The sequence below is a fragment of the Coniophora puteana genome (assembly GCF_000271625.1).
Source record: "Coniophora puteana RWD-64-598 SS2 unplaced genomic scaffold CONPUscaffold_16, whole genome shotgun sequence".
In the NCBI taxonomy this organism is placed as follows: Eukaryota; Fungi; Basidiomycota; class Agaricomycetes; order Boletales; family Coniophoraceae; genus Coniophora; species Coniophora puteana.
In genome coordinates, this window is record NW_006913068.1 from 764757 (window position 1) to 791406 (window position 26650).

The following is a 26650-nucleotide window of genomic DNA, read 5'->3' on the forward strand; positions in this document are numbered from 1 at the left end:
CGGCCGAACACGACGACGGTCTAAACAAGATAACTCGTATCTTCAAAATTATGGTAGGCTTTTGTTGCCCTTTGTTTGTCATTTTGATATGAGGGTTTCCTCTTTGATCTTGGCCTGCCATGCTTACCCCGAATAAATCCCGAACATGGTTGAATGACACTTTGCTGGTGATACGTGCAGTTATCTATGGTGCGTTTTTTTTCCTCAGCTAAGCCCTTGGGAAACTTTTGATATGCTGTAGCGGTGTGAGCTCGAGCTCATTGATATTGCCAACTTCGATAGAAAGTGCCGGAGCGTAGCTCGGCGTGTCTTGTCTATCCGGACGCGTCGGTTGGTCCAAGTCTATCCGCGTCACATTCACTCCGAGAGCCGTTGCACCTCGGACATCCATATTTTGTCCTCGGGTCATCCGATGACAATTTGACACAGGAATAAGCTCTATTTATCCTGCTGTAATTATCCCGCAACTCTAAACAGGTGAAATGCCCGTCACCGCCCCGTCAAGGTTTCACTAACGACGAACCCTCTATGCACCGTCTCGCAAGCAAACCCGGTGAGCGGAGCAATAAGCCTCCACTGTAAGATAATGTATAAGGAATCTCATATGATATCTAGAATTTATATGCAAACCACGCGATATTCAGCAGGCCCAATAGGCTACAACAATAGAAGACGAGAGGCATGAGTACACCATGTATCGTAATGAGCGAGTGGAGGAACGAGGCCATAGAGTACACATAACGGCGAGAGGTGAGAATAAGAGAGGGTAAGGAATGACGAGGCTTTAGGCGCAGCGAGGGAAGCAAGAATTAGGAAAACCAGAGATCAATAATGATAAAGATACGACAAGAGTGAGAATGCCCTCCGGTCATTGCAACCAGAACGCAAGCGAAGATCATAATTGGTCATCATCCGAATCCAACGAAATCAGAAGAGGAAATAAAACATGTGCATAACCACAAGAAGTCTCAGTCGCTGTCTCCCTCCTCGGCGCCAGCCCCCGCAAAGCCAGCCGTCCCGCGCCACGCGTCCACAAGATTAACGCCCGACTCGCCGATACTCGCCCTTGGGCGGAAGCTCTCGCGCTTCATGCGATTTCGCCGCGCCTCGCCAGCACCCGCTGCTGTTCCCGGTGCCCTCGAAAAGGCGGGAGCGCCAGCGCCCTTGTTGAACATACCCCGTCCGCCTGCGCTCGCTCCCGGTGTACGCGCCGACGCAGACCGCACACCCGTCTTCGACGTCGATGTCACCGGCTGTGGTCGCAGCACCGTGGACGCCCCGGGTCCGCGGCCCCATCCCATCCCCTTCTGCTGTGACCTCGAAGCTGAAGCTGTCCCCGTCGAAGTGGCGGACGACCCCGACCTCGTCCTTGATCTTGTGATGGTTCCTGTGCCCATCGCCGTCCCAGGGCGGGGTAAACTCGACCCATCGCTCATCTTTTGCCGCTTGTTACTACCTCCTCCACCTGTAGACATCGCCGACGCCGAACGCACAGCGGGCGTGACCCTCCCACCGGCGCTCGACGGCGGCCGAGGTGTCGTATACGCCGACATCGACGATTCGGGTCTAGCTGATGCCGCAGACGACCTTGACGACGACGTTGAGGTCGACTTATCGGGGACGTAGCTCCCCTTGCCCCTCGTGCTCGATTTCCTAGTGGTGGTCAGTGGAACTGCAGAGTTTACTGGAGGATCGCCGCTGCCGTTCTTGAGCGGGACGGTCGTATCACGGTATGCGTATGCGCTCTGCGAGCTGCGTTTCTTGTTCTCCTTTTCTTGCTCAGACACGGCAACCTGTTCCTGGAGCAAGTCGAGCAGCCGCTCGCCGTGCACTAGGAAGTGCCGCTCGTGCTGGGCTTCCCACGCGGGGAGGGCCGAGACGAGGTGTTGCTCCAGCTGTGTGTAGTTAATGATTTGCGTCAGGCTGGTTCCCCTCAACATGGACGCGAAAAAATGGCGAACCTTGGGCTTCTCCTTCTGCACACGCTTTCGCATCTTTTCCTCTCTGAGCAACCGTCCCGGGTCGCGCTTCTCCTTGCCTGACGGCCCACGCGCAAGCAAGCGCGTTTGATCCGATGCAACGCGCGCCAACTCCTTCTCCTCTTCACATATGTCGAAATACTTGCGCACGCTCGTGAGTAGCGGTAGCTTAAGCTTTAGCTCAGCCTTGAGCGAGCCGATGAGCTGTTCATGCTGCGTGAGAAGCTCCGTTGTTGGTTCATCTGCGTGGATTTGTTTCCTTCATAAGATATCCATAGATCGAGGAGAGGTAACGTGGGCGTACCGTCCCAGAAGAGCACACAGGCCTCACGCTCCTGCTCGCCGATCATAAGTTCGTCCCAAAGCTTCTGGATCTCCTTTCGTGCATTGTCGACAAATTCGCCCATGCGTTCGCGTTTAAGTTCGACCATTCGTTCAAGTTCCTCTTCGTATGCTGCTATTGATGCCTCCGTTGTGCCGCAGTTCGCCTATATCAAGAGAGCGGTCGATGTTAGATAGTGTCGTCCAAGCCGTTCAGAGGGCATCGTAAGAACACGCACCTCGACGAACCCATCCATCGCCTCCTCTGGCACACCCATGCGCCGCCACAGCCCCTCAAGCTGATCGTACATCGCCTGTATCTGCGCCTCGCGCCCCTTCTTAAGACCGCTGAGCCTATCGCACAGATTCGCTGCCCACTCAACAAGCGCGGGTATTGGCTGCACACGCATGCTGTGGAGCAGCGCCGTCGGATTGGGCTGCTGCTCCTCGCCGCCCTCGCCCGTCGCTGACGAGTCGAGCAAAGTGATAAACTTGCCGAGGAGAGCTAAATATTCGCTTTCGTGTGGATGCGCGTGCTCGGGGGCGGAGTCAGGTGGTGTTGTCGAGGATGCGCGCGAGGCGGGGGATGATGGGACGAGCATTGGTGCGTGTTCGTTCTTGGTATAGGCGGAGGTGGGCGATCGGGCCATGCTGGACGACAAGAATGGGTCGGAGTTGGTGGATGAGAAAGATGCGCGCGGGAGGGAACAAGAGGGGACGGCAAGGGTGGACGATGAAGGATGACGATGCGGGTCGGGATGATTGGGATGAGGTGGGTCCATCCCGAGTTCGCTGTAGAGCCAGTCAAGGTGGACAAAGAGCTCGGCAAGTTGATTCACGCGCTTCGTCTATGACGACGCAGAATTAGCGACCCTTGGTCTAGCCAAGCGAAAAAGCCATGGAAAAGACGAGAAAGGTGCTCACCACTTCCGCCTTCCCCTTCACAAGTTCCTTCTCAAGTCTTGAAAACTGCTCCTGCGACACATCCCGCTCATCACCCTCGGTCTCATCTGCACACGCCAGCGAGCCCGCCTCTGGAGGGAAAAAGTTGGGACCGAGAATCTGAGCGAGTCCGTTCAACCGATTTGAGAGTGCCGTAAGCTGTTCCAATTTCGAGTGATACGTCTGTCTAAGCTTCTCCAGACGTGCCACGGCGCGCTCATGTCGCCGTGGCAGGACCTGCTCGCCTTCGTCCGACTTGATCTTGACGCCGGTGCCGAGCGCACGTACGTAGCGAACGCATCCGCGCTCGACGTCCTCGCATTTGGCTACCCAGTCGCGTACCTCTTGTCTACGGACCTCGATCTGCGCCTCCACAGTGCGAGTAAGAGATATTTGGAGGGCGTTCAGCTCGTCTTCGAGGGCGGTGAGTGGGAGGCCAAGTTGCGCGTGGAGGGTGGGGAGATGTTGAGTCTGTGCATTGAGGTGGGTGTGAAGAGTGTTGAGGAGTGTGCTGATTGTCACTGACGATGACGACGAGGGCGGTGGTGGTGAGCGCGGCATCTCCACGGTGAGTTCGATGAGGCGGAAAGTGACAAACAAAGCAGCGCCACCCAACCACCGCGTCGCGATATGCACGTGACTGCATAGTCACACGTGCACCGCGTCCATGAAATGCCCCTATCTCGTTGGAGTCGCACTCTTCCTCGAATAGCTCCCAATCAGCTCCAATTAGTGAGTAGCGCCGCGCAGTGCGCAGCATGGCCCGCTACCGTGCAAATAAAGTCGCCGTTGCAACGGAATTTAATACAGCTACATGCTGGTGTTATTAAAGTAACATTGACAAGTACTCTACTTTAACGAGCCGGTGGTGTTCTTGGGCCTCTTGCTAGCTGTAAAATACAGATGCCTTGAGAAACTGTCCGATTTGCCAGTGGCACACGTCAGAACTTGTCTGTGCAGGTCCAGATAACAGATGACTAGCCATGACATGGACATCCGTCATTTCAGTATGCCGTCAAAACCAAAGGCAAGCCCAATAAAATTCTCGCTGCAGACATATCAACCAAAAGCACGCTATGCTGCATAACTAAAAGATCTCTATAATCATTCAATATATCACTACAAGGTAGTGCTGTCAATTTGGGGAATAATACGAGTATAAACTGTTTGATCCCACCGAAACAGGCCATCACCATCTTGCACACATTCAGCAGGCATAGTATACAAGTCTGGTGTGCTAATGTCCGCATGGACATGGAGACTTATAGAATTCACATGGATAGGCATAGGTACATTTTCAAATTGAGCCAATGCTCGCCTGACTGTGTTCGTCAGGACTAGCCATCATGGGTATGTGCGACGTGAAGGTAAAGCTTAAGTAAGTAAAGAACCGCGAAGCCCGACCTACAAGATATCGGAGTTCCAATAATCAGCCTATTATGGCGAGGACTATGGAGAAACGAGAAGTCCGGCGACCGAGTTGGTCCGGCGTCCGGTGCCTGGGTCGCGCGCGGACCCGGGGTCCAACATGAAAATCAAAGCCCGTGACGCGTCGCGCCTGGCCGCGCCTGCTCGCACTATGCCAGAATTCCAATGCTATACTAGTCAGTAACTGTACAGTACATCTTAACCTAAATAAATCCTCGTCCTACCTCTCCCATCTCTGCGTGACACCCTCTCCTTTCTTCTACTCTCAACGCGAAACCTCAGCATCCAGTGCTACCATGTGCAACAGTACCCAGATGTGCCAGAACCCTCAGAGCACCTGTAGCCAGACCACCATGCCGCCGGCGGCAGGTCATCACACACATGGCCCTACGATGGAGGGCGGTAAGACATTCTGTCTGGTGTGCTTGGCGCAGGGCCAGCGTACACTGCTCAAACCCAAGAAGGCAAAGAAGGGGCTGCATAAGGGTCAGTGGTATGTCAACGTGAGTAGACCTTGCCCTTATTCTTTGTATATACTGCTCGATTGCTCACGAACGTATGCTCGACTCAGTGCTTTCATAGATGTCACCCTCCCAAGCCTGGCAAGCCCGGCAAGAGGGCCTCCAGTTGGTATTTCTGGCCTGAAGGGGTCAAACCGCTGGGAGTGGTTGGGGACGGGCCAGTCGAGTCCGTTCCGAGCACACCCTCATCCTCGCCGCTTCAGAACCCTACCTTGTCAACATCGTTCTCCTCGTCCAGCTCTCTTCATCTTGATGACCTTCCGCCTTCAATCTCTGCTCAGGCGCCAGAACCTCCCCTGCATCATGACTGGGTGCTCCCCACTCATTCCTATCCGATTCAGCCTATCATACAGCACCCCTCTTTCCCTCCACCGTCGTCCTCATCCGCCAACAATCCTATTCTCCTTGTGCCTCAGTCGCAGCCGCCTCCAGCCCTTCCCCTGCCCCTACCGTCAACACAGCCTCTCCCTCAGTCGCAGCCAGCACCAGGCGCCTTCAAGTGCGCGTTCAGCAGCGAGTGCGGCAGGGTCACCTCGTCGAAGGGATGCTGCCAGCGTCGTATGTGTAAATATCACTGTATCCTCTCTGGGGGGTGCAGCTTTGCAAAACATCGAGCGGAGCACCTCACCGACCGCCAGCGCTCTCGCCTCTCCGGCGAGGGTTTGCCTCGAGCTCCAGATATCTCAGCGTCGGGCACGGACATGACTCCACTCCCTCCACCTCCTCCGCCGCCTCCATCCCACACCACTGGCTGTGTGATTACATGTAATATTCCGGCAGGCTCCATATCCGGGTTGCCAAAATGTGTGGATCTTGCCCCACCCACCAAAAGAAAATGTTGACCCAAATCACAGGTTCTTACCACTGCTGTCGGCTGTCGGAACCTCATTCCCAATACGGAAACCACGCGGCGCCGGTCCGCGGTTTTCTTTCCATGACTTATTCCGACCTTTTCCAGGTTAAACACATTATCATTATTAGTAAGCAAATCAAGTTATGTGTTACCGGCTGCTTCCGGCCCTTCAGCTATCGGCTCCCCGTCCCAAACGTCGCCCCCAGCGTCGTCGTCCCTTGCCTCCTCGCCTTCATCGTCGTCTTCAGCGCCCGAATCAAGATCTGGGTGCCCACCGAGGGCTAGCGAAGGTACGGCTTCCTCCACTGACCACTTCTTCTCCCACAGATCTGTAAAGTGCGCCCTCAAGCTGCGCTGCAGATGGGCTTGACGGAGAGCGTGAGCTCGTACGCCCTCCGCCATCGTTTGGCGCTCCAAAATTATCCACGCAGGCACAGGGCCATCCATGGCGACGATCCTCGCTCCACCCGGCGCCGACGTGTGCAACTCCTCTCCTGGATAGATCATAACCGCGCGGCTCTCCCACCATCTCGCCTTGTGCTCCAGGAACGCGCGTACACGACGCATCTCTTCCTTCAATAAGTCGACCTCCTCTTCCCATCGGCTCGTGCGCGCGCGCGCTTTCAACCACTCGACGCGAAGATCTGAAGAGGACAGAGGTTAGCTAGGCATGAACAACGTGAGTTCTTCATACCTTCATCATCATCACCGGTATTTGTTCGGCCTGTCCATATCCACGACACCGTCCGATAGCCCTCCCCTAATCCTCTTTGCAGGTCGTTTGCCCTTCGCCTAGGCGTCGTCGGCTCGATCAATGGCTCTTGTAGTGCTCGCAGATCGCCCTGGGTGAGTTTTCGGAGCCTGTCTTGCCAACTCCCCCCTTTATCGAGCACCAACAAGGCGTCGAACCCCTCATTGTATTTCGACTTTGACGCCTCGATTTTGCGCGTGTATTCTTGGATCAAGGTACGTACTCGAGTTGATGGCCGTTGCCCTCGAGTGTTAATATTCCGATGAGAAGTGAAATGATATCTTGTCTGCAGCAAGGCGCGCAGTCTGTCGAGGGTCGCGTGGCATTGAACAATGCGAAGGTCGGTCTCTGTCTCCGCAAAATCGTGAGTACAAATCTTTCGTTCTTCATTGTCTAACGCTGAGGGTAAGAACAGGCTGGTTCTTTCGGGCTCGCGCTCAAGATCGGCGCCGCCTTTGGACCTGACGAGGACGTCTAGGCCAGGCATATAAACTTTTTGGACATCTCGAAGCTTCGAGATGTCGCGGCCGATACCCCTGCGACGTGCATCGACATGTGACCTCTCATCCGCCGTCAGGTCTTTGAGCCGCGACAGGTCTTCGCGTAGGCGGCGCCTGGCTTCGGGCGTTAGCATAGAAACCCGCGTGTTTAGATATCACATACTGCTTATCTTCAAGAATTAAAGCCTGCTTTATAACCACGCTGGGCGGCATATCGTGAGGGTGTACTTGTATGTTTTTCTCTTTCTGAGCGAGCCTCGCACGAACTTCAGACTCGGAAATACCTGGTAATGTATGAGTGCAACGCAAACGTGAATGTAGACGTCAGGCTTACCCTTGTGAGCGTATAAGTATGGGTTTGGCTGCTCCTTGTTCTTTTCCCAAGCCGATGCCATATCAGTCCAGACTTGTCGATTTTCTGAAGTGATAGAGGCGCTGAAGGCGGCGAGCGCTTTCCGCTGGAATGCCCGATGATCAAGCGCCACGATCAGGCGTGCTCGGAGAGATACACCCAGCATGTAGTACTTCGATAGATTATGCAAAGAAAAAAGCATGTCGAGCGTATCATGTCGAGCGCCTGGTGACATCTCCTTTGTCATCGTGCTCGCTCTGCCCAGGTCCCCCCACCGTCGTTCGATTCCCTCTCCATCTGTGCGCCCTGCACCCCACATAAGGTTAAGAGAATATTGCGTAGCGCACTTTTCGTTGTGACCCGGCCCATGGAACTTGGGTATACCAAACATAAGGATGTCGGCAAGCGTCATTACGGACATCTGCATATCGAGAGGTAGTGAGTCCATTCGCTTGAATAGATTGATCCTCCATTGACAGGCGATGTCGTATGATATTACGACAAGGAGGAGGAAGACAATTGCCATTGTCGAGAAAAAGATGTAGTCCATATTAGGGTATCTAGGATGCTGAGTCAACAGAGCGCGCAAGCGTATTGTCATCGTGACTAACCGCTCGCCAGCCTGTAAATCACCGACCCCTAACGCACGGATTAACTCGTGGCGAGCGCATATGACCATCCCTACGCCCGTTGCTCGAAGTCCGTGGGAGAATTTTGTCTCGGCGCTGGAGAGCGAGCGAAATCCCGAACATGTCGAAATCTATTAGTAGAGTAGTGAGCTCTGAATACATGAAGTGAGAGAGCAGCACCTACGTCTCTTTGGGCCTCGGTACGATGAATGTAATCCATATATGGACCCGTTTTGACGAAGTACGCTAGACCGTTGTGGAGCTCAACGTCAGTGGCAGACTCCCCGCGGTCGCGATTCTTCAGTCGAAAATTGGCGTCCATCGCAAGGAAAAGACAATATAAAAACCTGAAAAATATCAGCCACTGCGTTGAAGTGTCGTATAACGAAGTACATACTTGCGAGACGCGTCGGTTTCCTCCCAACCGGAAGGAAGATTGATACCGGGATGAGGACAGGCCGGGCACGCAACCGCGAGCTCTCCTGGCTTAGTGGTATCAACGCCAGCCAACACGTTACCACGGCCCGCTTCTTTCATCAGCTTGATGTGGTCTCGCTGACGGACCGTGCGAAGGAAAGCCTTGTATCGACGCTACAATATAAATTAGAATGCAGACTTAGAATATTCGCAACTTTTATTCACCTTGGGAACATTCAAGCCTGTTGAGTCAGTCAAAACCTCCAGAGCTTCGTAGTATCCATACGCGGATACCTTAGTCTTGGAGGTGAGAGCTGAAAACTGTCCAAGGGCCTCCTCTGTTGACGCCGTACGAATGATGTCGATAGTAGACGGGTACCAACCAAAGCGTAGAAGCTGCAGTCGATAGGATACCTTCCTGTCGCAGCTACAATAGTCGATCTGTATTCGATGGAGACCGTTGGCATGTATCACTACGAAATCCGGATGACCTGGGTGAGGGAGCACGCATCGTGAGCCGTCCTCGTGACCCAGCTGAACTCTTAGCCCAAGGAAAGTTAGAGAAACCCTCTGGAAGAATGATCCATTCCATTCCTAATCAAATACAGTGAGGATGCTCGTACGCGATTTGACTAAAGATGAGAAACTTACAGATATATAGTGCAGAGGCAAGTTTGAATGCGCTGATAAGCAGCACTCTCTACAGGTCATATGACGCCCGGAACAAGTCTCGCAGCGGTAGACTCGGGGACGTCCGCGCTTACAGTCACAGCAGGTGTCTGCTGCGCGACCGCGGCCTTCAAGCCTAATGTCTTCATTCAGATACTCTTGGCGGTAACCTTCCAGCTGCCCGTCTCCTGCCCAGGCTCTGAGAGGTGCGTCCTGTATATTTATAAACATTAAACCACCGTGCAAATAATGATGAACACAGGCATACCCCAATAGATGAGCCCTGTCTGTTTGAGCTAGGTTCTGTAACCACATGCTCGCGCGCTGCCGGCTCAAGTACATTGTAGGACTCGTCATCGTCATCTTCATCATCTTCTTCGGCGAGCTGAGACGATTGGTTCTCTAACGGGGTTTGCCAGTCTCCCAACAGATCCTCATAATGGACCGACGCCAACTGCTGGCTAGTGGGCTCATGCCGCTCGGTTTGAGACGCTTTCAGCCATCGGCTTGTACGAGATGATGGTACGTCAATTGTCTGTGAGTAGCTGTTCAAAAGGTCGGGGTCATCATCGTTGCCATCGTCGTCTGACAGATGATTATAGGCGGACGGATGTGCTCGTTTCTTTCCTCGGGGGGTGAGCATCACGAAAGAGCGAGGGCGTCCGAGATGGAGGAACACGCCCTATGACGGTGAGCAGCGACAATTCTACTTGCCCTCGGTGGTTTGGCACAGTGCACACTGACTTGTCTTGCTCTACCAGTCCTCAGGCAATTTACCTTCCACGTTGGTTAGCTATAGGCACAAAATGGCAATCGTAACGCCTTCGCGTTTTCAACCGTTCGGTTTGTTTCCATCCGATTGATCGGGGCAAGTTGAGTATTTCGTCATGTAAGACTTCTATGTTAGCTGCTCCTTGGTTGCAGAGATCTTACATTCCCATGCTTCGATTTAAGCATGGTTCAATTCAACCGCGTGGAACTCGGGCGCCTGTCACGGAGCACCCAGTTGTAGCGCAGCGGCTACACTTCTGGAACATCCACCTTGAATGGGAACAGCCTCTCCGTACTCAGCCGACGAGGTCCGTCTAAGTCCAAGCCCATAAAATATGAAGTGTTTCAGCGCACCGCCCTCAGCCCACCATGTCTTTCGCTCACGTTAACAATCTCCCTCGTTCTCGTGCCCAGTCCGAGGCGCTTTCGCTGTCAGATGGCTCGGAGAGTCCTCCTCCGTCCTCCACACCCAATCACGCTTTCATGTCGTCCCAGACCACCGTAATCAACGCTACGCTCGAGAAAGACTTCACCGTCAACTTCAATTGCGGGCATCTCGGCATGAACATCGTTGGTAACGGCGATGTGACCGAGGCCAGGGTCGGGTGTCTTTCCGAGTGCTGCGGTGAGTCATATCCATTACTCATCGTATCAATCTCGCTCACATTTTGGTCCAGTCGATATTCTTTCCGACAAGGTCATCGAGGGCCTGTTCACTCCCGCATGGAGGAAGGAGTTCCAGGCTCTCGTCGCTCTCGCTGTCAGCAATGAAGTGAATGATATCTACAAGGACGATACCTTCGCCACGTACGTGACTTTACTACCGCTGCTTTTACGACTGTGCTAACTTCATGTTTTCCTTAGGTTCTTTCACAGCTGTGCGGCCGAGGAAGTGGCCAGGGCGCTCGAAGCTGCTAAGGTCAGGCAGACGTACCAGGCAGCGGTGAGTTTATGGACTCTCACTTGGGTTCCATTGACTTATATTCTCTGTAGCAGAGGCGCACGGGCTCCTCGTTTCGCCGAGCCCACCGTGGGTTATCAGTACCTTTAGAGGAGACGCCTCTTGGAGACGTCTCGTCAGCGGGTCCTCTCGAAGGCATCGAACTGACGCGCTTGGGCACGATGAACCCCGCCCGTCGCCCTATGGGCGTCATCCCCGGTGACGGGATCATCAACCGTAATGTCAACCCGACAATGCGTAGGCTGATCTCCCGTCTCCCGAAGCGCGAGGTAGTATTGCCAAATCGCGCCTCGGTGACGTACTTCACGCCGCCGTCGAAGTCCACGGCACCATTCTATTGGGTGCCGTATGGACACGCCATTGGCGTGTTCTCAGGGTGATTTTTTTTTTTTTTTTTTTTTTTTTTTTTTTCTACTCGTTGCAATCAATTGTGACTGATTCTTGCTAGAGAAAGCAGAATTTCACCCTCTGGGCCGCTGTTAACGGCGCTGAATCCCACGCCTGCGATACAGTGGACGAAGCCCATGACCTGCTCGAGGACGCCTTGATTCACGGTCGCTTTGGGCTGATTCGTTGAAGGGCCCCTTTGTAAAGTTTGTGGAGCACTGTCGATGTCTACCGTTTCCATTCACAGAGTATCACTGCCAAGTCTTGCGCGTATAATATCTAGTTCTATCTCAATGTAGTCCATGATGTAGTCTTGCCATAAATATGCATTGTCTTAACGCTCACGAGCACGCGACGTGTTCCAGTCCTGAAATTATATATAGGGTCTTGAGAATGGCAGACGAAGGCTTGTACCGCTGGCACGCTTGCACAGTATTTCACTTAAGTTCACTCAAGACATGGCCATGTTCATTCATCAACTTGTACTTTACATGACTTCAAGAACGTATAAAAGCTAATATATCAAACGGATTGGCTAGTATGTGCTTCCTTAATTAGCAGCCGGGACACCGAGAGAGATCATGTAGTGTAGGAATCGGCCTTCAGCAATAGGCATTCCATACCTAGCCATGCGCATGGAAAACACGTTGGCTTTATCTACGTTGTTTCTCCCCGACGCCTCGCCTGGGACGTGTGCTCTGGTACGTGCATCAGACGCAGCGCTAGCCTCCACCATCTCTCTGAACTCGCGGCAGATGATCTTGATCGCGCGAAGCTCAAACCCTTGCGAATGAAGGAAATAATTGGCATACTTTCCAAGGGATGAACGCAGCTCGCGAGCGACCCTGCTGTCCGGTAGTGGTTGGTTAGCCGTCCCGGTGATGCCACGGAGGTTACGAATGTGAGTGTACACGAGGGGAGTGGTATCGTCATCGGGTAATTCGAGGCTCTCTCTGGGAGAGGGCGAGAATCGTTCAACGTCGAGGTCACCGCCGTCTGAGCTTCCATAAGATTGAGTCGAGCCTATTCCCAATTCAGCAGGTCTTATCTCAACTGAATAACAAATGTACTTACTCGGTTGCGACATAGGATGCTCCACGCTGGAGCTCGCTCCGTCCTGCGAATTCTCTACGTCACTCCGGGATGGAGGGCCGGAGCCGATACTAAGGGCGTTGAGCTGTTGCGCCGTGTCTCCAATGTCCACTGACGCGAAAGGTTAGCTACCTGACTCAAAGGACAGCTAATACACACGAACACGGAATAATGTTTCCCAGAATGTTCTCGTCAGAGGGAATGAAGGCCTCAATGCCCTTCGCGAACATGTACGCCAACGCTTGACGAAGCGTGCACGTCGATGCTCCTATTGGGTATTTCATACCCCTCATCGAATGGACTGCATCGGATCTAATAAAAACGAGTTAGTGGCACGTTGGAAAGTACGAGAGAAGGTCTGGCTTACTCGGAAATGAATATACCGACTCGCGATCCGACTACGACAGGGTAGAATCGAACACGATTGCCGAGCAATATCAGCACAGACTGCGCCTGATAGACAGCAGCTATGAGGTTCTGCGAAGACGGCGTTCTCCTGAGAGGATCAATCACAGCAGAAAGAGACATGTATACTGAGTTGGCCTCGGCGATCGAAGAACACTGAATAGCTATCGGAATGGGCGGCTTATCTCGACCGATCTTCATTGACGGGCTATTTCATCAAGTGTCAGTGTCAGTCCACGCGCCTCGAAAAAAGAATCACTTACCACTGTTTGTAAAGAGGCACCCGTGTTGTTTTAACACCTCCAATAACAGTCCAATGAGGGTCGTATTCTGTGTGCTGCTCGAGGGAGGTCATGTTGCCAAGGGGTGTTCTACTCAGCCTGCTGCACCCCACAAGCGAACTTATACCGTCTGGTGGATCTTCCCAGCAACATGTCACGAGTGCAGGCTTGAGGCGCCGGTCAACTAACATAGAGATTTGAATGACTGAATCAAAGGATGCCGCTTGGAAGTCACTGCGAGGGTTGAACGTGAACGTTTGAACACCGATTATCTAGAAACGGCACGCACAACGATTCTGTCCTGTTCAGGTTCTGGCGTTGCCCGAGACGTAGTCTAATAATAGGTAGATTCCCACGCAAATCGTTTTCGGCGAGCGCGCTGCTTCGACCCTTATCGGCGGCGTTGTGAGGATCATTGTCAAGAACAAATCAGAAGTACAGCTTAATTGAACCTTATCTCAGAACGAGCTCGGTGTCCTCGGACATGTCTGATTCAGACATATCAAAGGAAAAACATAGGATGTTCCTTCCGTCTTCATGATCGACCTTGTGAATAACATTGGTAGTGACTTCATATATTTAACGGCGTCTTGTGCTTTGCAGTCAATTTGCAGTAACGGTAATGACTCAGATGAAATGAATATATAGCTCTGCCATTGTTATTTTACTGGACTGGCAACCATGATCATGTGTATTATGAACACGGCTCATGGACAACGGACTTTGGTGAAGGGAGAATTGATCATACACCATACGAGCTAGTAGTACTCATTACGCACATGCTGCTGCGATTGAAGAGCTCAAATTCGACACTAAAGAGCAGAAGACTTCAACGCTGTGAAGAACAGCAGAGGGATGTACTTAGATGATGTTCTGTAAAACTCACACAAGCTGTAGTGTCCAATTGGCGGACGCATTGGCAAGCTGTAACACCAAAGGTTGCGTGCACATATACAATTGAGCAAGACATGCCATTTCGCTCTAGAAAACTGGGCGATGACCTCTGTGTCTATAAACTTATTGCCTCTGGCTTTGAGGACATGCTACATGCGATTCATGACACCGTAAATTACGGAATGGATTAGCCTATGTGTAAAACTCGTATAAAACTATGATAGGCTCCTATCTGAGCTATGGTTTAGTAATAGTATGTAAGGCTGTAATTACAGTAGTAAACCGTGTCCGCGAATCCTACAGTTCAACGTTCAAACGCTCAGGCCCAGGTTGGACGCACACTTCTCATTCACACTTCGTCGCTAGTCTTTGCCCGTTTTCAACTATACCCCGCCGCCCTCCTTTATCGACATATCTCCATTGCCGGCCATTCATATTCTCTGCGCCGCTCATCTCCTTCGCGCCAGTGTTTTCTTTCTCTTGATACTGCTCATGGGCCGCCCTAAGATATATGCCACCCTCGAGGAGAAAAAGGACGCACAGCGTCGATGGAATTCAAGCTACTATGAGAAGTATGTTTCTATGTAACAATTCCACTCCTGCTGGCATCTCACGCTTGCAGAAATCGCCAGAATATCAATATGAAGGCCAGAGTGAAGCGTGACGCTGGGCGCATCAGTTCACAGTAAGATTAAGGCGCATTCTCTGGACAGTGCACACACTGATTTGATTCAGTGGTCCCAACAAAGGTGCCGCCGGAATCAAACGCAACAAGCGAGTGTACAAGTCTGGTCGTGGTCTACCTACGTAAGTTGTACTTGGTTTCCCTCTGCACGATTGCTGTGACCCTGAGCTTGCTGCTCGATTTGCTTATAGCCAGGACTTGAATGCACTCGAGGAGCCTGTTGCTAGTCATGAGCAGCTCAGCATCTGCGACAGGCGCTCCATGTCCGACGCGTTGTACGTTAAGGCCCGCCCCTTTACAGTGGCCGAATGTTGGTGCTAACGTGTTCCATAGGTATGAGCAGGAGTTAATGCATCAAAGGTACGCATGGTCCTTCTTCTTGTGAAGTGTCTGAGAGACTAATGTTATCGTTAAGTGAGGTGCAAGCGTTTGAAAACGAACGGTAGGATCATCTCGCTATACCTCACACATTGCAGCAAGCCATACTGATATCGAATAGACCACAGCATATGCATTTTCACTCTGAAGAATATTCCACCGCGCATGCGAATGAAGGTCCTCCACATCCACCGACAGCCACCACTCAGGCCAACTTTCCTCGCTCCCCACCGGCATCGCCCTGCGTCACCCGTCGTCCCAGCGCCATCATGATGACCAGTCCTCTTTGGCCATCTAGCCCAAGCCCTAGCCCAGTCAGGCCTTCCAACACTTATCCGGCTTCAGACGTGTACACGCGGGCAAGCCCCACGCCGACGTCGACTCGGAACCTAATCAATAAGTCCAACCTTAGCCCCACAATGGAACCCTCTGTCCTATCTAGCCCCGGTGAGATCAGCAGTCGGCTTCTTGCGCTCTTCGGCGGCGATATCAGAGGCCGCTTAGATGAACTAAGCCTCGCGTTCATTAACTCACGATCTGACGCCAGAAGAAATCGTCTCCGGGACGAGACGTCTGACTTCCATTCAGGGGTAGACATTATAATGGATTCGGCGCGCGAAACTAGGTCTCAGGCCGCTTCGATGGCCGAGAGCACTGGTATCCAAACTCAAATCTATAGATTAGTTGAGGTTGTCCGAGCCATCACAGAGATATATGGTATCATGTCTTTCGAGGGAGCACTCGGCCTCGCAGACATGCGCGATCGAGGTCAGCTTTTGTACCAAACCCGGGAACTGTAATAACATTGTTGTAGCCAGCTGTATCTACAATAAAACCATCTTGGCATTGACATCCTATTCTCTGTCTGTTGACGACTTCCACCCAATTTTATGTATCGTCCATCAGTGTGGATGCAGCCGAGTGTATCCAGCGAAATTCGGCACACAAGATCAGAGCATAATTCGAAGTGAGTAACCTTGGTTCCTTTTCAAGTTACCTCATGCACGTATATATTATCAGGCCACTCCGCAGGCGCCCCAGCTCGCCTGGTCCTCACTCACATTATGCAGTCCCACACACGTCTCATGGAGCCTTTGGAGCTCTCTGCGGACTCGCCTTGGCACACCTCCGAGCCGACCGTCGAAGATCTCACTGCCATGCCGCAAAAAGATCGCGAACGGTTGAAGCTGCGTCTTCGACTAGATACATATTCCGCGTATGTCCCATCGTGCTTCCACTAAGTATCTACTAACGAGCTTGATAGGACAAGGTCAAATTTAATTGCGCGCCGCGAAGGCCGGGATGCGACACGTCGTCACGGCAATCCCTTGCATCCCGTTGTATACGTCGGCGAGCAAGTTTCTTTGATCGCGTCGTACGTCGACGACCCTGACGACGTGCTCGGTAATGACTTCGCGATGTACGTTGTGTTTATCTCACTTGTGATGATGTACTAAACTTCGACCTCGTAGATGGTCCGTTGACGGCTGCAAGGATGCCATTGACTTCGTCAACGACCTCGCACTGAGGTACATCAACAGGACTCCTCAGGGCTGGGGACTCAGGCTGATTAGTGAGTTCGATGGGTCGAAAACCAACGAAGAGACACCGGATGGCGATCTTTCCATTGTCACGGAGAGGTCGGTGTACCTCTTGACTCTGCATGAAGCGATTCATCGTGTACAAGACTCCCTTCGTCAGCTTGTCGGCAGCAACTGTAAGCTCTATCGACGCTGCGACGCGGTTGGTCGCACGTTGACGAGGCACATTGCTATTGCAGAGGACGTTGCCGCACGATTACGGCGCGGCCCTGTTGAGATGTATGAAGTCTGGGAGCGCAAGCTTTTCCTTTGGCAGGATGAACCCCTGTAGTTTTACTGTACGAATTGCTACTATCTTGTACTATCTTGTAACACTGAAAACAAAAACAGTCTTGTCTCAATTGATGGCGTGCCAATGCATGAAACCCGGAACATGATGCGAAATGATAGTCCATACCTTCCAAGTGAATGTCCACGTGCGCTCGGAGAGCTCGGACAAGTTAATTCGAATTGGCTACGCCACTGAGAATCTCCACTAATAGACCGAACAGTTGCCAGACACTCAAATAGAATATGATTGATTTTACTCCCGCGGTTGCCGGGGACCACGCAAAGTTCCTAGCAAAGTTAGCCCTTGTCTTGACTCATTTGTTCGCCGTGGGAGAACTAACAATAGGAGCTGAATAGCTTCTGATTTATTGTGAAGGCTAACGTCAAGTACGATCAAGAATTGCTGGCATTCCAATAAGCCATGACACGCTAGTACAAGGGGATGCATATTCTGAATGACTATCTACGACGGGAACGTTTTACGACCTTTATCTCTCCTGCGTTCTCGGATGGGCGTTTGCTTCTGCGAGAGATAGACAATAAGTTCGGACAATTAAACTTGAGCTCGGGATAAAGACTTACTGATTGCGCGAGCGAGTGATGCACCTCATGACCCACTGAACATCTTCTACAGCTGCCGTCCAGCGTGGATCCGCCGCCGCCGCCGCGGTCTCGGAACCCCACCATTTAAGGGCAACGATAACGGAAAGTAATCCGTTTGGCCCTGGCTTATCGAGGGAACACCACTCTCCGTCATCCTGGCGGGGAAGAGAGGGTGCTCCAGGCCCAAAGGGCGCCTCGATCTGGCGCCAAGACGGCTGAAGGGTGGCCCACCACCCCCACCACGTGGTTGCAAGCTCCTCGATGTCCTTAACTTCGGGGCGAACACCCATAGCACGCGCACGGCTGATCCACCAAGGAATCTGCCACGGTCGCCCGTGCGAGTCAAGGAGGCCAGCAGCTCCTGCTGAGGCCAGGAAGCCAGACGACTTCTCCAGGAACAGGTACTGCTCCAGTAGACCTGCGTATGCCGTCGGAAGGCTCCAGCCTTGGCGATCGGTGATTTCGTCCTTCCTGCCCTTCCCAACGAGTTTGCGGTCCGCAAGGGATAGCGAGTCGGGGGATCGAAGGTATTGAAACGCGTTCGCAGCCCACTTTGGCGCGCCCTCGAGTAAGTGCACATTGGATAGGTTAGTGGAGATGGCGCCATCCACACCATCCCGCGCATCTGGAACGTTGTAGAACCGAGGAGAAGCCCCATGAGCAGCGGCCAACAAGGGAAAATGGGTTGGAACACGTACCTTGAGTTCCACCGACGGGCGGAGCCGTTTCGTGCCCGATTCTGATGGTGATTTTGATGAGCACCGATATGGATTTTAGACAAAAGTAGCAGTGGACAGGACTTACGGGGCGAGAGTGGGGGACGTTACGTTGGTGCTAGAATCGCCGGCGCTGACCAGATCAATGAGCCGGGGGAATTGGAAGGGGAAATTGCCAGAATGTTCTCTGAACATCGATGACTTACGTTTGTGCCAGAACTCCGCTGAAAGATGTCAAAGGTGGCGTCATAAACCATGAGTTATGAGAAGGGACGACAAATGTAGGGACTTGCCTCTCTGCGCTTTCGGCGGCGCGTGCTGTTGACATGAAAGGTACTCTGTTAGTAAGAAAACATAGAAGCGAGACATCAATAAAATACCGTTTTCAATGCGAGAGGCTGGTGCAGCGTTGGGTACCATCAAACTTGAGCGACCGCGTGTATTGTACAGTTTCTGAACAGGTGGTGCATCGCTGTCGGTATCCGAAGTCTGGGCCGTCTGCGAATCCTCGTCTGAAGTGCAGGACGAAGCCTTGCGCTTCCCCTTCGCCTCGCGTTTTCTCTTCGAAGGTACATTGCTTTCGCCCTTCGACGATGCGTCATGTTCGCCCTTCGACGACGCGTCACGTCTTCCCTTTGACGACGTGTTGCGTTTTCCCTTTGAAGACTTGTCACGTTTTTCTTTCGATGACGCGTCATGGCTTCCCTTCGACGACGTGGTCTGTGCATCCTTCGAAGGCGCATCGCGGGGATGAGAGACGTTTGCAGGCGGGGGCTTCGACGACCCAGGATCGGCCTGCTGGTCGCGTTTGTTGGAGTTGTCGGGTAAGGTCAGGAGGGCATCCAGCATCTCTGGCGTGACCTTGATATCTTTCGAATCCGAGAGCGCGCAGAGATCTTTCATTTCTTTTGCTGAAATATTGCCTCAGATACGGTCTAGTGTAGTAACAGAAAACTTACTGTAGCATGTCTCCAAAAACGTCAAAAATAACTTATTGACGACCTTCCACTTGTTTTCGTCCCACGCCTGCCAATTCAAGGGCTTGTCCGCCAAATTCTTCCCCATGTGCGTTCTAGATGGTTCAAACTCGTGTTTAAAACACCGTGATGGCAAGTAACACATCGAAGCAAATCTACTCACGTTATGACATTCAATCGCCCTGCTCGCCGTGGCTCGGGTCCTCCTAGAATCAGCGCACCCGTCCATCCGGTTGCATCTGCGATAGCCTCGAGAAAAGGACCAGAGAAGTCCGTCACGGAGTCGATAGCCCTTATGGATGTGAGAATCGGAGCACAGAAATGACAACATATGAAGAACTCACTTTTGTCGCCCTTCGGGGGATGTGTCCGTTGGCGCTTCGAGCGCAGCCTTCCACTCCGCGAGCTCCTGATCGTGATCGTCTGAGGCCTTCTTCGCCCAGTCGTCCTGCTTGGCCTTCGAGAGATTTTTGAAATGCTCGCTGGTGACAGTCTCTCGAAACTGGGCGTGATTCTTGGTGCCAAGTCGGTGTTTTTCGGTAGCCCACCGCGCCTCAAAGTCCGACTTGACGTCTTTTTCGTAGTGATCTTTGGACCAGCGCTGAACGGCAGAGAGTTTTTTGGGTTTAGAAGGAGAGATGCCGGCGAGTTGCTTGGCGATGCGAGTCCAGACGTCATTCTCCTTGTTGCCGGGCCGCCCAGCAATCCTTGAGGCGTCGACGCGGGCTTTAAGCCATCGTTCAATAGACTGTCAACGAATAAAAAGTTAGTAGACGCTCAGTGAAAATACAAGGCTGCACGTTGCATGAATGGACGGACTCACACTTTCCATAGCTGTCAACTTGCGCGCCTTCTGCAACGTTTCAATGTCGCTCAGCGTTTCCGGAGGGCGAGATCTGATGGGGTCATCCTTGGCTGGAACGGGGTCGGACACTTTGTTCCTCCAAGGAACAAGGGCGAAGTACTCGTTCACGACACGAGCGAGGTAGTCGCGAGTGCGAGTGTTACTCTGCTGGCGAGCCTTGCGAAAGCCATCGAGATGACCCTCAAGGAGAAGCTTGATTTCGCCTTGGGCCCAGTGCCGCTGGAGTTTCTCGACGAAATACTCGGGGTCCTCAGGATTTTTGGTGACTGGAGCCTCCTTCGAAGGGGCTTTGGACGAGGCGCGGGTTTGATCTGCTGTAGTTTGGGCGTTTGCGAGGGTGGCAGCGGGCTCATCCGACTCTGGTCCTTCCTCGGCATCGGCGTCACCTTCAGCGGCAGCCGTGCGCAACGGCGAAGCGCGAGAGCGTTCCTCAGACATACTGGACATGATCCTGACATTAGCATTCACTTAGGCCAGTATAATGACAGCATACCTAAGATAAGTGCGAGGTGGGATTTGGGTGGAATGTACGGACAGGTGAAGAGAAGGGAAGGGAAGAAAGGAAACGCGGGAGCGTCAACGCGTTGACGGCGGCGCATTGAGTGCTTGCGTATATGTGAGGCGGGATCGAGTTCTAGTTGTGCTAAACGATTGCCATAAGAAGTGGCGCGCTCTTATCCAATCGCGAATACTAGCCATGTATTACATTTGATGAAGAAATGCTGATTTAATACACTTACCATGTTCAACCATTCAAACCCAGCGCCGTGACGCCGCCCAATGTGCCGGAAATCCCACGAAGAAGATCCAATTTTTTGCCTGTGAGACGGATCCTAAGGGATCCACGTCTTTCGCGAATCAGTGTGATCCACCGTTTTTGGCAAAGCTTCTCTGGTAGATTCCATCAAACTTACATGTAAACGCACGACCACGGCTGCATCCCAGCCCTATGTACCATTTACTGCACTAGACGCTGGATCGGACGACGTGGCTCGGCTGCTTGCTGCAGCGCCTCAAGACGAAGCCCGGGAGGACGACTATTCTTTCCTCAACGATCCTCTACCAGAGCCCACCCCTACTCCCTTGCGCAGTCTCGTCGTGGACATTGCGGTCCCGGATGAACACCCTGACGCTCCTCGCCATACAGACCATCTCAACAAGCTCTGGCGACGGAAGTGGGAGTACTCGCATGACGGACATGTCAAATACAGGTGTGATGAGAAGGAATACTTTTCGCGCACGCAGGCTGGCAAACGAGCATTCGACATGTACTTCTGGCTCCAGGTTCGTATCCTTCTATTTTCCCTTTTTTTTAATCGGTTACTTATGACTCAAACTCTAGGAAGCTCAGTGCATACTCCGTACATTGCAGGATTCGGCCGACGAGCACTCTGAGGTGCCCTTCTTCCCTCTCTTCTCTGTGCACGAGGACCTTCCTCGTCCCTCTGTCTTGGCGGCGCTGAATAAACTCGCGGGGGAAGATATCCCAGGGATCGAATACTACGACCTCGTATCTGGCACCTGGAAGGGGTGCAGTCTCCGCCACCGGTTCATGGTGAAGTCGAACGGCTTCCTATTCTTGCGCCGTGCAGGTGTCACCACCTGCAAGGACTTCGATGATATCCTCGACGAAAGACTGAACACCTTGCCGGGGAACGCCAATACGAACCTGCCTCGGCAGCGGGAGCTTCGTCGCCAAGATGCAAAGCAGGCAAAGCGCACCGTCTCGCCAGCGTGGCCATCCTCATTGTCATCATCATCCAGTGGATCGATGTTCTCTGTTCCTGACAACGCGCCCGGCAAACGGCGCAAACTGGACACTCTTTCACCATCCAGCCAGATTTCTTCGAGCTCCAGCCAGCTTTCTTCGAGCTCTGACTCAGGTTCGCTCACATCAACGCCCTCGCTCCCTCGGTCGCCCTCGCCGGTGTGCATCCATAAACTCCTCGCCGATATTGCTGTGCAGAATGGCTATTCCAAGCGGACGGACTTTGGCACTGTATCCCCGACGCTTGTGCTTTCTGATGACGACACCCCTGCCTTGTCTATGCAGGCGGTCGAGCGCGCTATGCCCAGACGGCTCCCGGAGCCTCAGAGCATGATTTCTGGAGGAGGGCGCTCGACTAAGCCGTGGCCCAACGGCTGGCCCGCCGTCGACATTATTGACGGTTTCGAGCAGATGAAGGATCTTTGATTCGCCTGGATGACCGCCCGCGCCCGCTTCGAAGCCATCTACGGCGCTCGCTATGTCAAGCAAACCTTCAGTGACGCTAAGAAGCGCTGGCAGAAGGTCCCGCAAGCTTACCGTGACAATATGCTGGACAACGGCCGCACACCGCTTGGCCTATGGGACTTCGTGACGCATGCGGTCAGGCTGCGTGCACCAGACTCAGAGGTAGTGGATGTTGACGGTGATGACATTAACTAGATACCTAATCATGTACATTTCTCTGTATTTTGTTTTGTCTCGGGCGATGTTTCACTCTCATAAACCAGTTTGACAATGAGTTTGACAATGTATTATGTGACATATCAATACAGAGTGGACAAGGACAAGATAAAAAAACATGAGTACAAAGCGTTATGATCCGACAGGATAGTAAGTAGGGACGAGATGCTTACGCTTGAGAGACTCAAGCGTGTTAATATTTCTGAGGCGAACCATCTCATCTAGAAAAAAGTTATACTTCGTGGGGAGCATCTCCCGCACGATGGCCTGGTACCCGCCCAGCCAGACGTTCACCTGCTCTGCGATGGACGTGTTAAAATACCACCCTTTTCCGTCGGCCGTCTTGAGCTCAGGATAATCGGCCGGGTTGCAGTGGTCGCGACAGTACGTATGAGTGGTCTTGTGCTTGTTCTTGAGGTGCCAAACGTCGACGCACATCCCGACAGACTTCCAGAAATCGCTCTCGCGGTTCCTAGCTTGTCGGTGGGCGTCACATGCGGTGTCGTATATAAAATGCTCCGGTTTCTGAGCGCCAGGGACGGAGAACAAGACTTCCCCCATGTCCTGGAATAATGAGAATATTAGCTAGATGCGATAGAGAGATTAGAGGACATACAAGAACATTAGATACAGCTTCTGCACCGAACATGGTGCCCCGTCCGACAATGACACCACATGGCCTGACAAAAGTGACCTCGCAGGCGGTACGACGCCGGGATAGTAGAATTTTGCGAGCACGAGGGGTCTTGCCCGGACATGCCCGCTGATCCTGCGAAGCAACCTCGTCAGAGACGCCAATGTTTACCGGGTGGCTATCAATGTGCTGGGAGAGCTGTCCAGCACCGTCGACCTCAAACCACTCCTCGGCGTCGTCAAACTCGAAGTCGGCAGCAGTGGGGGCGGTCGAGTCTGCAGTTCGAGCGAGTTTCTTTTGGGCCTCGCGCCTGCGACTAAGTGCGAACATTGCCGTGGTTCGCTCGCGGCTCTGGCGTTCCATCTCTTGATGTTCCTCTAACTGACAGGTTTTTGACGTTGTTGCGGTGGGCGTGCACGACCGCTTGCAGTTGGTAACATAGCATATGTTGTGCAATCCGTAGTGCTGCTCGCAAAAGTGGTCGTGAGCGTGCTGAAGTGGGTCGGGACAGCGAAACTCCTTGCAACAGGGATGGCCAATCGTCAAGCCATCTGCGACGACGACCTGAGTTTTATCTACAGTGGAGTCAGAAGTTGAGCTGGGAGTATCTATATGATTAGAACTTACAGAAGTCGCGTTCACCATCCTCATTAACTCTAGCAAAAATGCGCATGCACGCGTCGCAGTAGTGGGTAATCTCGGGTTGGCCGTGCTTGATAACGCGTTCGTTCTGCTGCTTCATCGCGTCTTCGAATCGCGCTCGCTGGCTGCCATCGTGAGGGACTGAAAGCGGGACACGGCGGACCCGGTGGCTGCGAAGGAGAGCAAGAATAACAAAGGTGTGCCACACTTGTTCGGAGGTGAGTATACCGCTGTAAGGTAGACGTGCGTCGCGGTGCGATATTCGTGGGCGGGAATAGTAAAGGTCGAGGTCTCGAGTGCGTGATAGCTCATACACAGTAGCAAGATTTGTCGCAGATGTACTGCTCGTGCCTTCAGTAGAGAAGACAGAACCGAAGCGGAATACGTACTGGCTGACGACCATGCTATCGGTCCAATCCTTGGCCATTGATGTCTCGACGAAATGATGATCTCCTACTTGAATGAACTCGGGAAGGTCGAAGTAGTAGGTACGCGTGTCTGACTTGCTATGGACGCAGTAGTTGTCCCTGTAGCATGTTTTGCAGGCTGTAATGTACTGCGTTTAGCTGTATGCAATGACGATGACTCGAAAGAATACCTGGACATGTGAGAAGGATAGCCTTGGCTGCTTGAGGGCCATGGTCTCTAGTAAAGACGACGGCGTCGCGCACCTGCTTATCTTGGGCACGCATCTCGAGATTCTTGCGCTCGCAGTGAACGTTTGTGCACTTCCGACTGGGAGGTGCGAGTACATGCATCGCTATGAGGCATAAAGTTACAGTCAAAGCATAGATAAAGGGTAAGGATGCTCACTTATGCCAATACTCCAGCCTCCATCCTCAAAGTCTTGTAGCAGCTGCTGCTGCTCCTCAGCTGGTCTTCGCTTCGTCCAAATGAAGTCCTTGAATGCCCGCCATAGAACGGGGATCAGCTGTAGTCGAATACCGACGGTACGTGCGATGAACCCTTGCTGAACAATTGGCATATATCGAGGCGCGATGTCTGCCTCGGTGTTGACCCTGCCGTCTTCGACGTTGGCGATGTCGAATCGTAGCTCGCTGGCGAGTTGGATGAAATGTAGGATCTTGTTGAAATCAATAGTTTCGAGTATAGGATTGCGATGGAGGATATCTCCAATGAACATAGTGTTATAATAGAGGTGGTGGATAACAGTAGCTGCGGGGATATGCTACAGGGGTATGCTAGGGCGCGACGCGCGGCAGTCACATGCAGTTGATTCCTTGGGAGACCCCATAACCGCGTGCGTACCCGCCGGACTCGCGCGCGACCGGCTGGCGCCGGACTTCTCGTTTCTCCGTATTTCTGATTATGGCAGGCAACAAGTGCGGAATCTAGTCGGAGTAAGAATTATCACGTGATTGGCGCAAATGCCAGATTTTAGCGGTCGACTCGGTAACATGAAGTTAATCCAAGACCCACTACCTCCGGTAGCGGGAATACGGCATCGACAAAGCTTGGCTTCAAATTCGAGCTTATGATTCTCAATAATAGCACCTTTTACACCCGAATACACTCATATTCACTGTCAGATGTTTCTGGATCCGTCACGGTGGTGGCCAACGACCCCAAGCATCAGTCAGTACCCGCTGACCCATAGCTGATGTTGCGGTAACTTAGCAAGTTCACCCATCAACCGCTGAATGGATACACAGTTATATCGTTTGGGCGCTATGTGGGGAGGTTTCCGTCGATACTGTAACATTGGGTCGGTTATGGTGTCCAAACTTAGGCTTCGAGCTTTCTCGGCGCCGTTCAGTATGTGAGTAAATAGCAGGCCCGGACGAGTACCGGATAGTGGTATGCGAGGGGCTGGGGCGTCATGAGAAACGAAAGAAATTGATATCGCAGAGGTAGATATTATCGGGATACGGATGAATTTGGGTCGTATTTATGTACGCTCTTCACGCCTGTGCGGTTGCCTCGAATATTCGGTCAACTCGCCCTCTCGTTCTCATCCAATATGTAAAATTCACCACCTCTTTCATCTTCCTCGCCGCGCTCCACAGCCATGCCTCTGCAATGGGTGCCGTAGCGTTGGTCTGTAGGTCATCTTCTGTTTCATCGTCGGAATGTTCATCAAACCACCTAACTTTGATCTTTGCCCTGGTAAAATCCCACTCGAAAACGACAAAGAATAAGGCACGTCTGGCTGCCTTGCACTGGGCTGTCGCAACTGATACAACGGTTACAACGTCTGTTACCCGATATACTCACTCTCCTCCCTCGCTAATCTGCAATTTGCCTGATTAACTATGGCTTTTTGAAAAAGGTCTAAGAACAAGGCTAGGTTTTGAGTGTGTGAGGAGCTGAAAGGCCTTTAAAGGGGGGGAGGCTGAGGGATTGCTGGCAACAAAAAAACGCGATGGAGGTTAGACTTCTAGTATGATGTAGGAGCATGTGTCTCGTCTCTGTTCAGAGCGGGTTCATGTACTCAGTGATCAATGAACACTCATGCTTAGATCAACGAGTAAGAACATGTTCGGTATCCCCGTGTTTATATTACTATGTTGCTTGACGACTCACATCCGTTTATAATACACTCATACCGTAAATTTCACTCGACTCTCCTTGCGTATACATGGAGTCATCGTAGTCGGAGCAAGCAAGCGGTGAGAGGTGAGACGCGGGCCCGATTGTCCTGTAGCTGAGTTTTCTA

The 26650-nt window shown here is 52.5% G+C and overlaps 8 protein-coding genes across 8 annotated transcripts; 4 read left to right on the top strand and 4 right to left on the bottom strand.

Moving 5' to 3' along the window:
* Positions 1-968: 968 nt before the first annotated feature.
* Positions 969-3803, bottom strand: CONPUDRAFT_77281 (uncharacterized protein; the record flags this gene model as incomplete). The annotated part of the gene is made up of 4 exons (XM_007776148.1): positions 969-2221; positions 2284-2467; positions 2540-3148; positions 3225-3803. The coding sequence occupies 4 exons, from the start codon at positions 3801-3803 to the stop codon at positions 969-971; spliced, it is 2625 nt and encodes an 874-aa protein (XP_007774338.1).
* Positions 3804-5023: 1220 nt separating this feature from the next.
* Positions 5024-5960, top strand: CONPUDRAFT_159086 (uncharacterized protein; the record flags this gene model as incomplete). The annotated part of the gene is made up of 3 exons (XM_007776149.1): positions 5024-5173; positions 5242-5749; positions 5830-5960. The coding sequence occupies 3 exons, from the start codon at positions 5024-5026 to the stop codon at positions 5958-5960; spliced, it is 789 nt and encodes a 262-aa protein (XP_007774339.1).
* Positions 5961-6185: 225 nt separating this feature from the next.
* On the bottom strand, positions 6186-9593 carry CONPUDRAFT_65844 (uncharacterized protein; the record flags this gene model as incomplete). The annotated part of the gene is made up of 10 exons (XM_007775919.1): positions 6186-6455; positions 6555-6688; positions 6724-7409; positions 7459-7579; positions 7630-8207; positions 8259-8407; positions 8461-8623; positions 8674-8867; positions 8919-9287; positions 9345-9593. 10 exons carry the CDS (start codon positions 9591-9593, stop codon positions 6186-6188), a joined length of 2913 nt encoding a protein of 970 aa, XP_007774109.1.
* A 909-nt stretch (positions 9594-10502) lies between these two features.
* On the top strand, positions 10503-11474 carry CONPUDRAFT_159088 (uncharacterized protein; the record flags this gene model as incomplete). The annotated part of the gene is made up of 4 exons (XM_007776150.1): positions 10503-10758; positions 10811-10940; positions 10998-11076; positions 11127-11474. 4 exons carry the CDS (start codon positions 10503-10505, stop codon positions 11472-11474), a joined length of 813 nt encoding a protein of 270 aa, XP_007774340.1.
* Positions 11475-12031: 557 nt separating this feature from the next.
* On the bottom strand, positions 12032-13333 carry CONPUDRAFT_77285 (uncharacterized protein; the record flags this gene model as incomplete). The annotated part of the gene is made up of 5 exons (XM_007776151.1): positions 12032-12504; positions 12556-12684; positions 12737-12885; positions 12941-13186; positions 13242-13333. The coding sequence occupies 5 exons, from the start codon at positions 13331-13333 to the stop codon at positions 12032-12034; spliced, it is 1089 nt and encodes a 362-aa protein (XP_007774341.1).
* Positions 13334-14645: 1312 nt separating this feature from the next.
* Positions 14646-17088, top strand: CONPUDRAFT_77286 (uncharacterized protein; the record flags this gene model as incomplete). The annotated part of the gene is made up of 10 exons (XM_007776152.1): positions 14646-14725; positions 14776-14838; positions 14889-14960; positions 15030-15113; positions 15172-15198; positions 15338-15984; positions 16031-16183; positions 16237-16432; positions 16481-16636; positions 16689-17088. The coding sequence occupies 10 exons, from the start codon at positions 14646-14648 to the stop codon at positions 17086-17088; spliced, it is 1878 nt and encodes a 625-aa protein (XP_007774342.1).
* Positions 17089-20773: 3685 nt separating this feature from the next.
* Positions 20774-22442, top strand: CONPUDRAFT_159092 (uncharacterized protein; the record flags this gene model as incomplete). Its single annotated transcript, XM_007776153.1, has 3 exons — positions 20774-20785; positions 21194-21532; positions 21591-22442. 3 exons carry the CDS (start codon positions 20774-20776, stop codon positions 22440-22442), a joined length of 1203 nt encoding a protein of 400 aa, XP_007774343.1.
* Positions 22443-22829: 387 nt separating this feature from the next.
* On the bottom strand, positions 22830-25117 carry CONPUDRAFT_65625 (uncharacterized protein; the record flags this gene model as incomplete). The annotated part of the gene is made up of 6 exons (XM_007775903.1): positions 22830-23261; positions 23314-23906; positions 23959-24314; positions 24363-24519; positions 24572-24733; positions 24787-25117. The coding sequence occupies 6 exons, from the start codon at positions 25115-25117 to the stop codon at positions 22830-22832; spliced, it is 2031 nt and encodes a 676-aa protein (XP_007774093.1).
* Positions 25118-26650: the final 1533 nt, after the last annotated feature.